Source organism: Folsomia candida, unplaced genomic scaffold, assembly GCF_002217175.1.
Source record: "Folsomia candida strain VU population unplaced genomic scaffold, ASM221717v1 Fcan01_Sc003, whole genome shotgun sequence".
Taxonomy (NCBI): Eukaryota; Metazoa; Arthropoda; class Collembola; order Entomobryomorpha; family Isotomidae; genus Folsomia; species Folsomia candida.
Genome location: NW_019091195.1, coordinates 6,598,266 through 6,609,516, shown reverse-complemented (window position 1 = coordinate 6,609,516; position 11,251 = coordinate 6,598,266). Strand labels below are relative to the sequence as shown.

General features: G+C 36.2%; 3 protein-coding genes across 7 annotated transcripts; 1 reads left to right on the top strand and 2 right to left on the bottom strand.

Annotated features, from left to right (window-relative positions):
- Positions 1 to 58: 58 nt before the first annotated feature.
- Positions 59 to 4,069, bottom strand: LOC110845702 (pre-mRNA-splicing factor syf1 homolog). Its single transcript, XM_022092174.2, has 14 exons — positions 3,869 to 4,069; positions 3,464 to 3,709; positions 3,146 to 3,391; positions 3,016 to 3,079; positions 2,891 to 2,943; positions 2,611 to 2,793; positions 2,255 to 2,533; positions 1,936 to 2,156; positions 1,291 to 1,843; positions 1,041 to 1,198; positions 920 to 965; positions 736 to 824; positions 349 to 644; positions 59 to 257 (listed from the first exon to the last, which is right to left on the bottom strand). Exons 1-14 carry the CDS (start codon positions 3,917 to 3,919, stop codon positions 142 to 144), a joined length of 2,601 nt encoding a protein of 866 aa, XP_021947866.1. The 5' UTR covers positions 3,920 to 4,069; the 3' UTR covers positions 59 to 141.
- Positions 4,070 to 4,101: 32 nt separating this feature from the next.
- On the top strand, positions 4,102 to 6,965 carry LOC110845703 (coiled-coil domain-containing protein 97). Of its 4 annotated transcripts, XM_035849488.1 has the most exons (7): positions 4,102 to 4,197; positions 4,339 to 4,470; positions 4,583 to 4,876; positions 5,007 to 5,965; positions 6,061 to 6,274; positions 6,363 to 6,550; positions 6,625 to 6,965. In XM_035849488.1, the coding sequence occupies exons 2-4, from the start codon at positions 4,431 to 4,433 to the stop codon at positions 5,816 to 5,818; spliced, it is 1,146 nt and encodes a 381-aa protein (XP_035705381.1). In that variant the 5' UTR covers positions 4,102 to 4,197; positions 4,339 to 4,430; the 3' UTR covers positions 5,819 to 5,965; positions 6,061 to 6,274; positions 6,363 to 6,550; positions 6,625 to 6,965. The 4 variants fall into 4 exon arrangements, with proteins under 4 accessions (XP_035705381.1, XP_021947868.1, XP_021947867.1 ...); XM_022092176.2 differs by having other exon boundaries at positions 4,154 to 4,464; XM_022092175.2 differs by having other exon boundaries at positions 4,154 to 4,470.
- A 560-nt stretch (positions 6,966 to 7,525) lies between these two features.
- LOC110846279 (renalase) lies at positions 7,526 to 10,510 on the bottom strand. 2 transcript variants are annotated; one of them, XM_035849490.1, is made up of 8 exons: positions 10,227 to 10,510; positions 10,090 to 10,148; positions 9,660 to 9,699; positions 9,446 to 9,595; positions 9,188 to 9,324; positions 8,937 to 9,105; positions 8,502 to 8,866; positions 7,526 to 8,417 (listed from the first exon to the last, which is right to left on the bottom strand). In XM_035849490.1, the coding sequence occupies exons 3-8, from the start codon at positions 9,691 to 9,693 to the stop codon at positions 8,268 to 8,270; spliced, it is 1,005 nt and encodes a 334-aa protein (XP_035705383.1). In that variant the 5' UTR covers positions 9,694 to 9,699; positions 10,090 to 10,148; positions 10,227 to 10,510; the 3' UTR covers positions 7,526 to 8,267. The 2 variants fall into 2 exon arrangements, with proteins under 2 accessions (XP_035705383.1, XP_021948664.1); XM_022092972.2 differs by having other exon boundaries at positions 9,392 to 9,595; positions 10,227 to 10,508.
- Positions 10,511 to 11,251: the final 741 nt, after the last annotated feature.

Here is an 11,251-nt window from a genome sequence, read left to right as displayed (position 1 = left end):
AGTATATCTTAGCAAACGTAGATTGCTTTCTCGACTTTCCCCAAATGAGGCACTCGAGTCTTTGTAAAAATTATTTATTAATCTGAGAATAATGATATACCAGGTAAAAAACAATCCACATCGATACAGTGTACATACACACTAGTCATCAGCATCAGCATTTTCGTCATCTGCATCCCTATCCACAGGTTTTAAAGAGCCAAAGACGGCGGATGGGATGTGTGCTTTCTCCACCTCCATATCTTCATTTTCTTCGCCTGTAATACACAGTAATACAAACATACAGTTCAATCTCATCTTTTGAGCGAATGGCATCATCGTGTGCAGAGATTCATCACCATTGCTTACCTTTGTCAGCCACATCATCATCTTCTTCGTCTTCATCCAAGTTTATTTCATCCGGGTTGGCTACAGTCTTTTCTGCATTATGTGTTTGAACTAGGGTATCACCTCGTACGAAAGAAACTTGGTCTGGTCTTTTCAAGGGTTTCTCAACTTCCATTGCTGCCTCCATTTCCTTCATTGCTGATGTAGTAGTGCTTTCTCCCGATGCCTGGGATTGAACTCCTGCTGCTGCAGAAAGCTGAGTTTGCTGGGCAATGAGATGAGCAGTGAACTGGGTATTATACATTGCTTGAATGGATCTGTGTAAAATAAAACGAGACATCACGTATGACGTACAAACTTTCTATGTCGAAATTATAAGTACACAGAACAAGAAAAAAACTGCATTACCGTTTCACACGAAGCATTTCTCGAATCGTATCTTCATTCCCGTGACGAACTTCAAAATCCTTCCACGCAGCCCAGAAATCTGATGATACCTGTAGTCATTTATATACATTACAAATTAGACTAATTTACTTGTGCTAATTTAACATAGATTGTTCCGCTTTGAAAATTAATAAAATATGCATACCCGTGGATCACAAATCTGAGAAGTGTGAGCAAAAATAGCACGAGCCCTGAATAAAAGTTTTTTAAAAATCAGTGAAAAAGGAAAATCTTTAAATAAATTCTTATTTCTCAGTTTTGTTTACCTGTCAATTTCTCCCAATTTAGTTTCAAGTTCTGCAAATCTTATTCCCATTTGTCTTGCGTCAGAATCAGACAGTGTTTCCATTGCAGTTTCAAAAATTGGACGAGTTTTTGTAACACCATACAAAGAGGCAGCTTTTTGAATATAAATGTTGAACATCTATATTATTTAACACACAAATAACAAATCAGATATGTAATTTTAAAATGACAATGCCAGATCATATATGCATATGCAATCTCTGTACCAACCTGATACTGATCTTTCTTGTCCACTGCCTTTGTTGATTTTTCATAAATATTCATTGCTCGACGTGCACTTCCGTGTTTTTCTTCAAGTTTGGCATATAGCAAATAGAAATTCTTTGCGTATTTTGGGGGTACAGTGTCTATGCACTGTTCAAACAGATCCCTGGCACGCTCTATTTTTTCTCCTCCGTACCGATCCAAAAACTTAGAAAGGTATGTGTTCCAAAGGTCATACACATGAGGCCATTTGAACAAACTAATTCCCTTCTCATAGGATTTGAAAGATTCTTCAAAATATTGATTTTCCTCCAAAAATAGGGCATAATTCATAATGATTTGTGGAGTTGCAATTTTGAGATCTATAATACGGTCGTAAACTGCTTTGCATGTTTTGAATGTACCGAAGGATTCTTCCAAGTCTGCATAGAATGACCAGAGCTTCAAACTCTTATATAATCGTGCTTGTACCGTAGCAGTTTCATCGGCATAAGAAACTTTTACTCCAGTCGGTGGAGTTGTTGCAGTGTACATTAAACGAAGTGCTTCATTGTGGTTTCTAGAATTTTAAGCAAAACACAAATAAACCTTTACAATTTCATTATGCTTAATTATTCATAAAAAAACAATAATATCGATTGAAACACTAACTTGTGTCGCAATTCCATTTCTGCCCACTCGCACCACACGTGGGCCAAATCGTCGACTTTCAGGTAGTTTACTTGCGTTCCTTTTTCGAATATTACTCTGGCATCTTCCAATTGATCTGCCTCCTCATAGAACTTTGCAAATGAGGTCCATAATGCATTCAGTTTTCCAACTGCTTGTTTGGGGTCAACCGTTTGCACGCCTTCTGTGAATGCTGCTATGACCTGTAATTTAAATTGATAAAAATGATTCAATTAATTAATGTTTCACTATTGTGATTAATGAATGATTCAAGTAATGTAGTAGATAAGTATATAACCACCTCCTTGGGCTTTTCCTTCAACAAGTCGACCCGTTTCAACCATTCATTACAGTTGTGCGGGTTTTGGCGAAGTAGAACGGAATTAACAAGAATGGGTCGGCGTTCCATCAGATTTTCTAAACGGGCTAGACGCATCTCTATTACAATGTCGTCAAATCCATCAGACTCCATCAACTTTGTCAAAGAAACTTCCTCAAATTGAGCATATGCGTCGAATATTTGAGAAAAATCTCGAACTGTGGTAACACTTCTAATTCCCTCTTCATAAATGTCGCGAGCCTAAAATACAAGTTAATGTTACATAAACATCAATATATGTGTCCGGAAGTCTTAAAAAGCTTTAATAAAAAAATTACCCTTTCAAATAATCCTGATCTGACATAATAATCAGCTAAACTGGTCCAGAGTGATCCAATTTGATCGGTATATCTCCTTAATGCACTACGAATAATAGCATCAACGTCCAAAGATTTTATTTCCTTTGGGTTTTTTGAAATAAGATCACACAGTTCTGCCCAAAGCATATAGTTGGATTTTCCCTGTAATGATTGCATATTGATTATTCATATTCATTAATCACGAGGATTTCTAAAAACATTTGCCGTTTGGTTGATTATAGATTTTTTTCTTCCTCACCTTTCTTGAGTTGAAATTTTCATCATTCACAAGATTTGCCAATCTCACGGCAGCTAAATAAAAAATAAAGAGGTTTTAAACAACCGAAGGAATACTTGGAAGGAAGAAGCATGCATGACACTAACCTTCATCCAAATGACCGACAGATAATAAATACTCGATAAAGTCCTCGCCGTGCTCAGGGCATAGCTATAAATAGTAAATTTGCCGTCATTTACGAAATATGTAATACACAGTTAAAAAGGACAAGCTTACCTTTAAGTATCGCTTATAAATTCGAATAGCTGTTTCTGGAATCGTATGTTGCTTTGTGACAAAGTTCACGTAACTCGGCCATATCCTGTGATGCTGAGTAATTGGAAGTGACCTCAAAGCTCGATCAAAGATCTTCCTTGTCTGCGTAACACGGCCAGTTTTCACAGCAAAATCGCAGTACTCAATCCAGATTCTGGGCATTTTGTTCATGAACACAAGGGATCTTTCGAACGTCACATACAACTCCTGGACAAATAAAATTCCCAATCAATCTTACTCTCATCTACAATTAAAAGTGGTGAGAACCGAGAACCATACCTGCAATGAAGGGTCTCTGGGACCTTTCCTTAACGTGTGACTTTTTCGAAACACAAGGTAAGCATGCCATAATTTATAGGAGCCAGGAAGTTCCTTCAAGGATCTCTCATATACAAGATAAAGTCTTCTTGGATCCTTCCTGTTCTTTTTATCAGTCTTGAGATGGGTGATGTACCGAATCCAATGCTTCACAGAAAATGGGTTTCTTAAAATCTCCTCCTCGTGAGCCAAGTCCTCATCGCTCAGCTAAAAGTATATGGAATTCAGAATAATTGAATAATATTATACCAATTTGTTACCGTCCGTTTGGCATTATTCGTTTTCAATTGCAATTTTCACTTTAAAAAAGAATGCAAAAAATACATAATATAAACTATATTATATAATGACAAATTTAGTGCATACCGCTTCCACAAAAACATCCGACTCTGATTTTTCGACGGACGAAACCTCCATATTCTATTAGCTATCGTACTTTTTTAATGCTTTTATTGTGGTAGACTTGTAAATTTTGCTTTCACTTTACACTTTACACTTTCTCCGTGCGGTGCACAAGCTTCAAGTTTTAATTACGTCGTCGTAGGTGCGAGTTGGCTTTGCCGCTGTGGTGGCCGCCGGTTGAGTGCATGAGACGAGACTGAGGTTCTCGCTCACTCCAACTACGACTAACTCAATAATATCGTACTAGTGTAGAACTTCTACAGTAGAAGCCCGTCAATTGACGTGCAAAATAGGCCCGTCGATAAGCCCGTTACCCTAACATTAGTGAAGTTAGCCTCTCCTGTTCTCTCTGCAGAGTGGAGAAAGGAAAGGAGAGGCTAACTTCTCAAAAAAGCCACCGACCCAGCAGCGATACACTCGCCTGCTTTATATAGTTTAGATAGACGACTGGAGGTGAAAGTTACGTTAGTCAAGTCTACAAAATTTTAATACCGGGCCGGTATTACCGGCCGGAAACAAATTGAAAATGGAAGTAGATAACTCAACAGACCTCACCACCAGTAATGGCAAGGCATAATAACAACTACTACATATAGATAAATACTAGGAATTATTTCGTGCAGTAATATTTGTTACATTTATTTATTTATTTATTTATTTGTACCCTCTTTGTTTCAGAACTGGCCAGCAGTCAGTCAACCAAGAAGGAACTGACGAGCAGTCAATTAGAAATGCTGGAAATGCTGTCAAAAATACCAGAGTTGCGGGTTAAAAATCAACAAAAGACTGAAACCGATTTGACCAACGAGGAGAAGTTTGATGCTCTGAGGGAGAAATTCGTTCTAAGCCCTCTCACATTTTTGACCAGCTTTGGAAAACATTTCACCCAGTCGAATCAATTCCAATGTTTGCGGGACATACAAGACGAAGGTGTCGAAACATATTTGAAGCTATTAGACAGAAACCTGAGCGGTATGAAAAATCCATTCCATGCTAGTTAATGAATTTATTTTTGGATTAATTTATTCTCCTTTCTTGCAAAAATGGAGCAGAATATTATCACGAACTAGTAATAAATGATATCATGTTCTGTTCTGTTTAGGTGCTAAACTCCGTCTAAAGAACAGACGTTATGCAGCTTTACAAAAATTGGTGGACACGACAGATTACTTTACAGAAGAAGAAATGCAGAGACGAAACCCTATTTTGTTTGACCAATTAATAGGAAAATTTCAGTCAAAGGAAGAAAAGGAAGCGTTTGCATCACGATCATATAACACGGCCGCATGTTCGAAAACTCCCCTGACGGATTTGCTTATGGCACATATGAACCGTAATGAGCAGGGTGAAAGTTATCGACGCCTTGATCAAGAACAGCAAACAGCTGAGGAGGAAGAGGCAGACAATGAATATTTTGATGATGATGAAGAAATGGACCAAGGCAATTCACCATCAAGAAGGAGCCAAGGGAAGATTGTGGACGAGGATGATTGTGAAGAGATTGAAGATGAGGAGAAAGAGATTCTAAAAGAAGAGTTCTTCACCACAATGTATCAACATTTCTTGGATGGGAAGGATATTGACTTTGACTATGCAAGTGTGGATAACAATGACGAGTATGATATTGGTGAAAACTTGGAACTAGATGAACAAGAAAAATACTTTGATGGAGAGGAACCATGTGACATCAATTCAATCGATTCATCAAGTTGTGAAGATGTGATGTATAAGCCCCCAGTAAGATGCTCAGATATTGAATTCAAAATCCAAACCTTGACTGTTAAATCTGACTGCAATTCTCCAAGTTATACTAAAGTTAGAGATAACTTACAAATGAACCAAAATAATGAAGACGACGAAGATGAACTCGATGCTTATATGAAAACTATTGAGAAACAGCTTCAAAGTCAATAACCAAAGTGTGTGTAGCCATGACCATGATGCAATGAAAATCCAACAACCCTAAATGAACAAACTACTCGAATTAATAACACCTTCAATTCAAGTTGAAAGCTTCAACAATGTGGACAACGGTGAAATCGATAATTTTCTGCCATTATTGTGAGCATTTTCGGCATTTTCCCAAGACATATACAATATTTTAAAAAGTCACGCTATGTATTTATTCAAATTATTAATATTTCATTGTAACACAGGCAGGCGAAGAAGCGATGAGGAAAACGAGGAAAGTAGTGCCCTATTGAAAAAAGAAAATAAGAATGCTACATGTAATACGTTACAATGCGATCAACCAAAGTTTGGGGCCGAGATGAACTACAAACATTGCCAGTACCCCTCCACTTGTGGAATACAAAATGCCAACTTCCAAGGAATGCATTCTACTACAAAAAATGTTTCTAAAAATAAAATGTAATAAGGCATAATTTAAAATAATTCCCCTATACTCTTTGTATTTCGAGTAAAATTAATTGCCATTGTGTTATCTGTGTGTCTCTAGTGAGTCGTCAGACACACCCAACCCTCTTCAAGTCAGTAATACGAAATCACTTGCCTATCTTAAAAACGGAACAATGGGCAATGAATCATCGGCTATCGGCATTCCAAAATTGGCAATTGGTGATCAAATTTCAGCCTCATCCGCCCAGAAGCCGCCAATTGTTTTAAAGGCTACTAAATCTGTTTCTGGTTAGTCAGCATTTAATAGAAAACAAATGCTTAATTTAACTTAAAATAAATTTAATTCCATTTAATTATTTCAGACAACACAGTGTCTGCCAATTCACCTCTTTGGAGACAAATGGAAAGCCTGAATTCAGTTTTGGATGCCAGACCTCCAACTATGAAATAACCCTGCGTTAATGAAGCCTGCAGAATATTTTATAAGATATGTAGCTACTCATCAATTAGTTAGCACATGCAAAATAATACACATTACGTTTAATTAAATTCCTCCATCTCTGTTCCTTGACTGACGCATTGAACGGCAGCACTGAATTGACTTGACCCAACTTTATTACTGCAGAATAACTTATTTACTTTATGTTATTAATTCGAAGTTATTGTGTTGTAATAAAAAGATACAAATAATTATAAGTATTTACTCAATAAGACAACATAATAATTTTTTAGCGCATACATAACAAACATATTTTTGGTGAAATAGAAGACACTTATACAAGATTTTTGTGAAAGTATAGCAAATTTCATCTAACAATGGAGGCCTCCCAACCTAGGCTCACAGATTTGGACCAAACTGGTGTCAATCGATCACAAATTTAATTAGTATGGAATTTGCAAATGGCACTATCTGCCTATACTCGGGTTTGGCAAAGATATTTGCATTAAAAGAAGAAAAAACGAGCCCTAAAGTTTACACCTTCCAAATTTACTGCGCTTTTTCTCCTTTTCAGATGCAAATATCTCTGCAAAACGTGCCCATTGGCAGATAGTGCCATTTGCAAATTCCATACTAATTAAATTTGTGATCGATTGATACCAGTTTGGTTCAAATCTGTGAGCATACGTCGGGAGACCTCCGTTGTAAGTAATCCTCTGGATTCTAGGGTCGACCATATGCAAAATTGATGCCACATTTCCCATCTGCAATGACTAAACGTATTCATTATTCATCACAATAAATATGACGTTGAATTTCTCAGGTGTTATTTGAAATTCTTCGAATTTATTTTGAAATGTCAGAGTAACTGGAATTGCAAGGATGCGTAATAAAAAAATATATCAAAAAAGCACATACACATATTTTGATGCAAAAATAAATAATTACATATATTTGTTTGTACCAACCAGAGCAGTGTTTTAATTTGCAATTAAATAGGGAGATTGCTATTTGCATTTATTATGGGATTCACTGATAATGTGTCAAGCTGCTGGGAGTCGTTTTGCCGTTGTGCATGTCCCTGTTTCAGAAAACCAGAAAGTATTCAATCCTCTATATTTCATCCGCATATGCTTCATTCCAACAAAATGTGTAAATCATGTTCAATTTTTCAGAAGAGAGGAAATTGCCTTTCACAAGAGTTTGGGAAGACTATTTTGCACCACACCCAGGTGAAACTCAATGGGAACAACTTCCAGAAAGCATCAAGGACACGGTGAAACGAACATCAGAAGAATTGCAAAGATATGCTGTCAATCAAAAACATCCTTTCGGCGATGATGAACGTACAGCTCTGCTCAAATAATCATGAAAATGGATCGAAATTTGCTCAAGAGTTTTCCTCAATATACATGCAGTGCCACAAAAAAATAATTATTTATATTGACCTGTGCCACAATACATATATAATAACATTATAATCAATCATGATGTAAAAAATAAATAACAATATTCAGTATAGCATTATGCAGTAATAAATTATTACTAACAATTTAGGCCAAATTCTTAAATCAACGATTTCAACAAGAACTCGACAGTTTTTTGCGACGATTCTATGCATCCCTCAAATCCTGATCGCACAAAACCATCACCGGCAGCAATGACAGACTTTGTAAGTTCAACGAAACCAGGAGTTCCTAGGTATGGGTTTGCTACCTATGTAATAATACAATAATTAATCGCTTTAGTTAATTACAATAATTATTTTTTATCAGCAGTCGGATTGGTCGGATTATTTACTTGGGAATATTTCCATTTATGACACTTGACAAAGTGATGAAGCTTTGTGCTGCTAATTGCTGGTTTCAAATTTTCGTAAACTTTCTCCAAAAGAAGGTCTTTTACAGAGTCGGGCGATTTATTCATGTTCTCAGCCCCAAACATTACCGATGTGTGCGCTACAATTGCACATTGTTCATGATCTTCTGTCCCTCGCTTTCTATTCTCCACCGACCAATATCGTATAATCGGATCGTCTATGAAATTTAGTGGTTGAGAGTCTTGCAAATTTGCGAAGGGACCTTCTTTGCTGTCGTAAAACAACCCTAGAGCAAATCTGGTTGTGTATTGAACTTTTCTGAGATTTTCTTGTAATGCGGAGTTTTCTGTATTGTACGATTTACAGAATAGAGTTTAAAACTGTCGTAAATTTCACATGCAATGTAATTAAATTACCTTCAAAAACAGAACCAGACAATTTTAAGAGCTGAGGCACTGGAATGGTTGTAATTACAATGTCATAATTTTCTTGATCTCCTCCCTTCGTGATCACACTGACTTGACCGTTGTTGCAGGTGTTAATTCCTGTCACATGCTTATCAAAACTGAGAGAAATGTTATCAGCCTGTAAATAATATTTACCATGCTCATTTTACTTATCTTATTGAAAGAGGTGTAGTGATCAAAGAGAAAGTTTAGGATGAGACCTGATGAAAAAAGTGCTCAACAATGGACGCAGCTCCTGAGGTACAAACATAGTTAACTTTTCCAACAGAATGAGCGTGATTAAAACCAGGAATATTCAGCGTGTCCAATCTTCTGATTAATTTGTTGTCCAGTAAATCTATTCCAGAATTTGTATTTATTTTAATGCTGTGGCCTTGTATGAATATGTATGCTTTAGGATGAACCCTTGAAATATGGTTGACTAAAGGACAAGCCAGACGATGTCAAATATTGCGCACCCAAGTCGCCATAGGATGAACTAGTGGGACTTTGAAAGGTCAAGAATCGGCCTCCAACACGTCGATCCTTTTCCCAGACTTGAATATCAAATGCATTCTTCAAATGTGGAAGACTTTGGAGGTTGTGGATGATAAGGGAGCTTGTGGGTCCTGAAAATAAATTTACTATCATAAATTTTAAAGAAATAAAAGATTCAAAATAATCACCCTGCACCTGCACCGATGAGCAGCAATTTCTTCCGAGACATTTTGAACTAGATAACATGATAAAGTATTGTACTAAGGATAAGTTGTTAAAATTCATCATCGTTTTCTGCCTAAGTTTACAAAAATTCTGATCCTGTCCTGCAAATTTGCATGGTTTCAATGTGTACACACAAGTCAACATTAGATGAGGCGATACTATGTGTACAAAAGAGCTAGTGATCACAGACAATGTGATGATGACCCTCGTCAGCAATTTTACTGATCAAACTACGTCAATAAAAAAGTATGCGATCTACAGTCACATATTATCTGTAATTTGGTTATATTCCATGAGTTTGCATAATCACGGAAAAAAATAAAACACGGAAGCTTTAAAGCTTATTGATGGTTCCTTAATTGTGATCAAATTGAACAAGATTGAAAAACATTAAACTTACGCTTTATGCTTTTGCAGATCAGCAGATGAAAGCAAATCTTCTCTGGAAATTAATGCAGTCTATGCAAAAATTAAACCGAACTATGGATTAAAATCAATTGTTATGACTTGAGCTGATTATGTGTATTTGTAATCTACCGGCATGAATTGCTGATCTATGGAATTACACTATTTCATGGTCTGAAATTAGAACAAGAACACCTCACGAATATGCGTCTCATCCAATTTTTATACTTGTCTTGAAGTAAAATGTGTACTACTTTCTGGATTGCGTTTCACTTAGATTGGGTTTCATGGATATATAGTTTGATGGATTTTGTTTAAAAGAATACAGTTTTTATTAAGCCATGCATGCACAGTTTGCAAGATTTAAGCACTGGACATCACCGAACTCGTCATAATCATAAATGAAATACGATGCGGTTGAACATTATAAAATCACAGTAAAATAAAGGAAAAAAACTTCCCACATGTTGGTCGTAACGTGATATAGTTATCCATTATCCATACATTTACATGGTTAGGATTTGCCATTAAAGCCAACATTTACAAACCTGCACAGAAAGAAGAAGCACAAGAAACTGCTTTCGGTGTGTCTGTATAACAACCTTGCTGATTACATAAAACTGAAATTGTCATATTCTCCTTAGTTTACCCTTCATTTTACTCCAATAGTGAAAATAGAAAAGCAAAAATTAGTGATATAAAACATTTTCGGTTGGCTGATTTATGTAAGATCACAATAAGATTTATTGCAGTTCTGAAATGAAGCTACCTGAACCTACACCAATTGATTGAGTAGAGAAAAAAATCATTGGGAACCCTGCTAAATTAAGGCAAGAATTTTCTAGCTGACATGAATTAATATAATTATCCATAGATAAATACATAATGGCGTGCTTTATGAGACCACGAATTCAATCTGTGCATCCTGAATATTCATTTTCGTTTTTGAGTAAGTCTTCCATTGAGAATGACCGGCATATTTTTGACAAAGTGCACAATTGTCTATTGTCCAGTAAATTTACCTTCATATTTGAATCAAAACAACCTCATGCTCATGTTGCGTCACATGCAATTGAATAAACACAATTATCTGTTTATTAGGACCATGTTGTTATCATTGCTTAGTTTGCACCTGATCTTTGTCCAGGATTTTATGT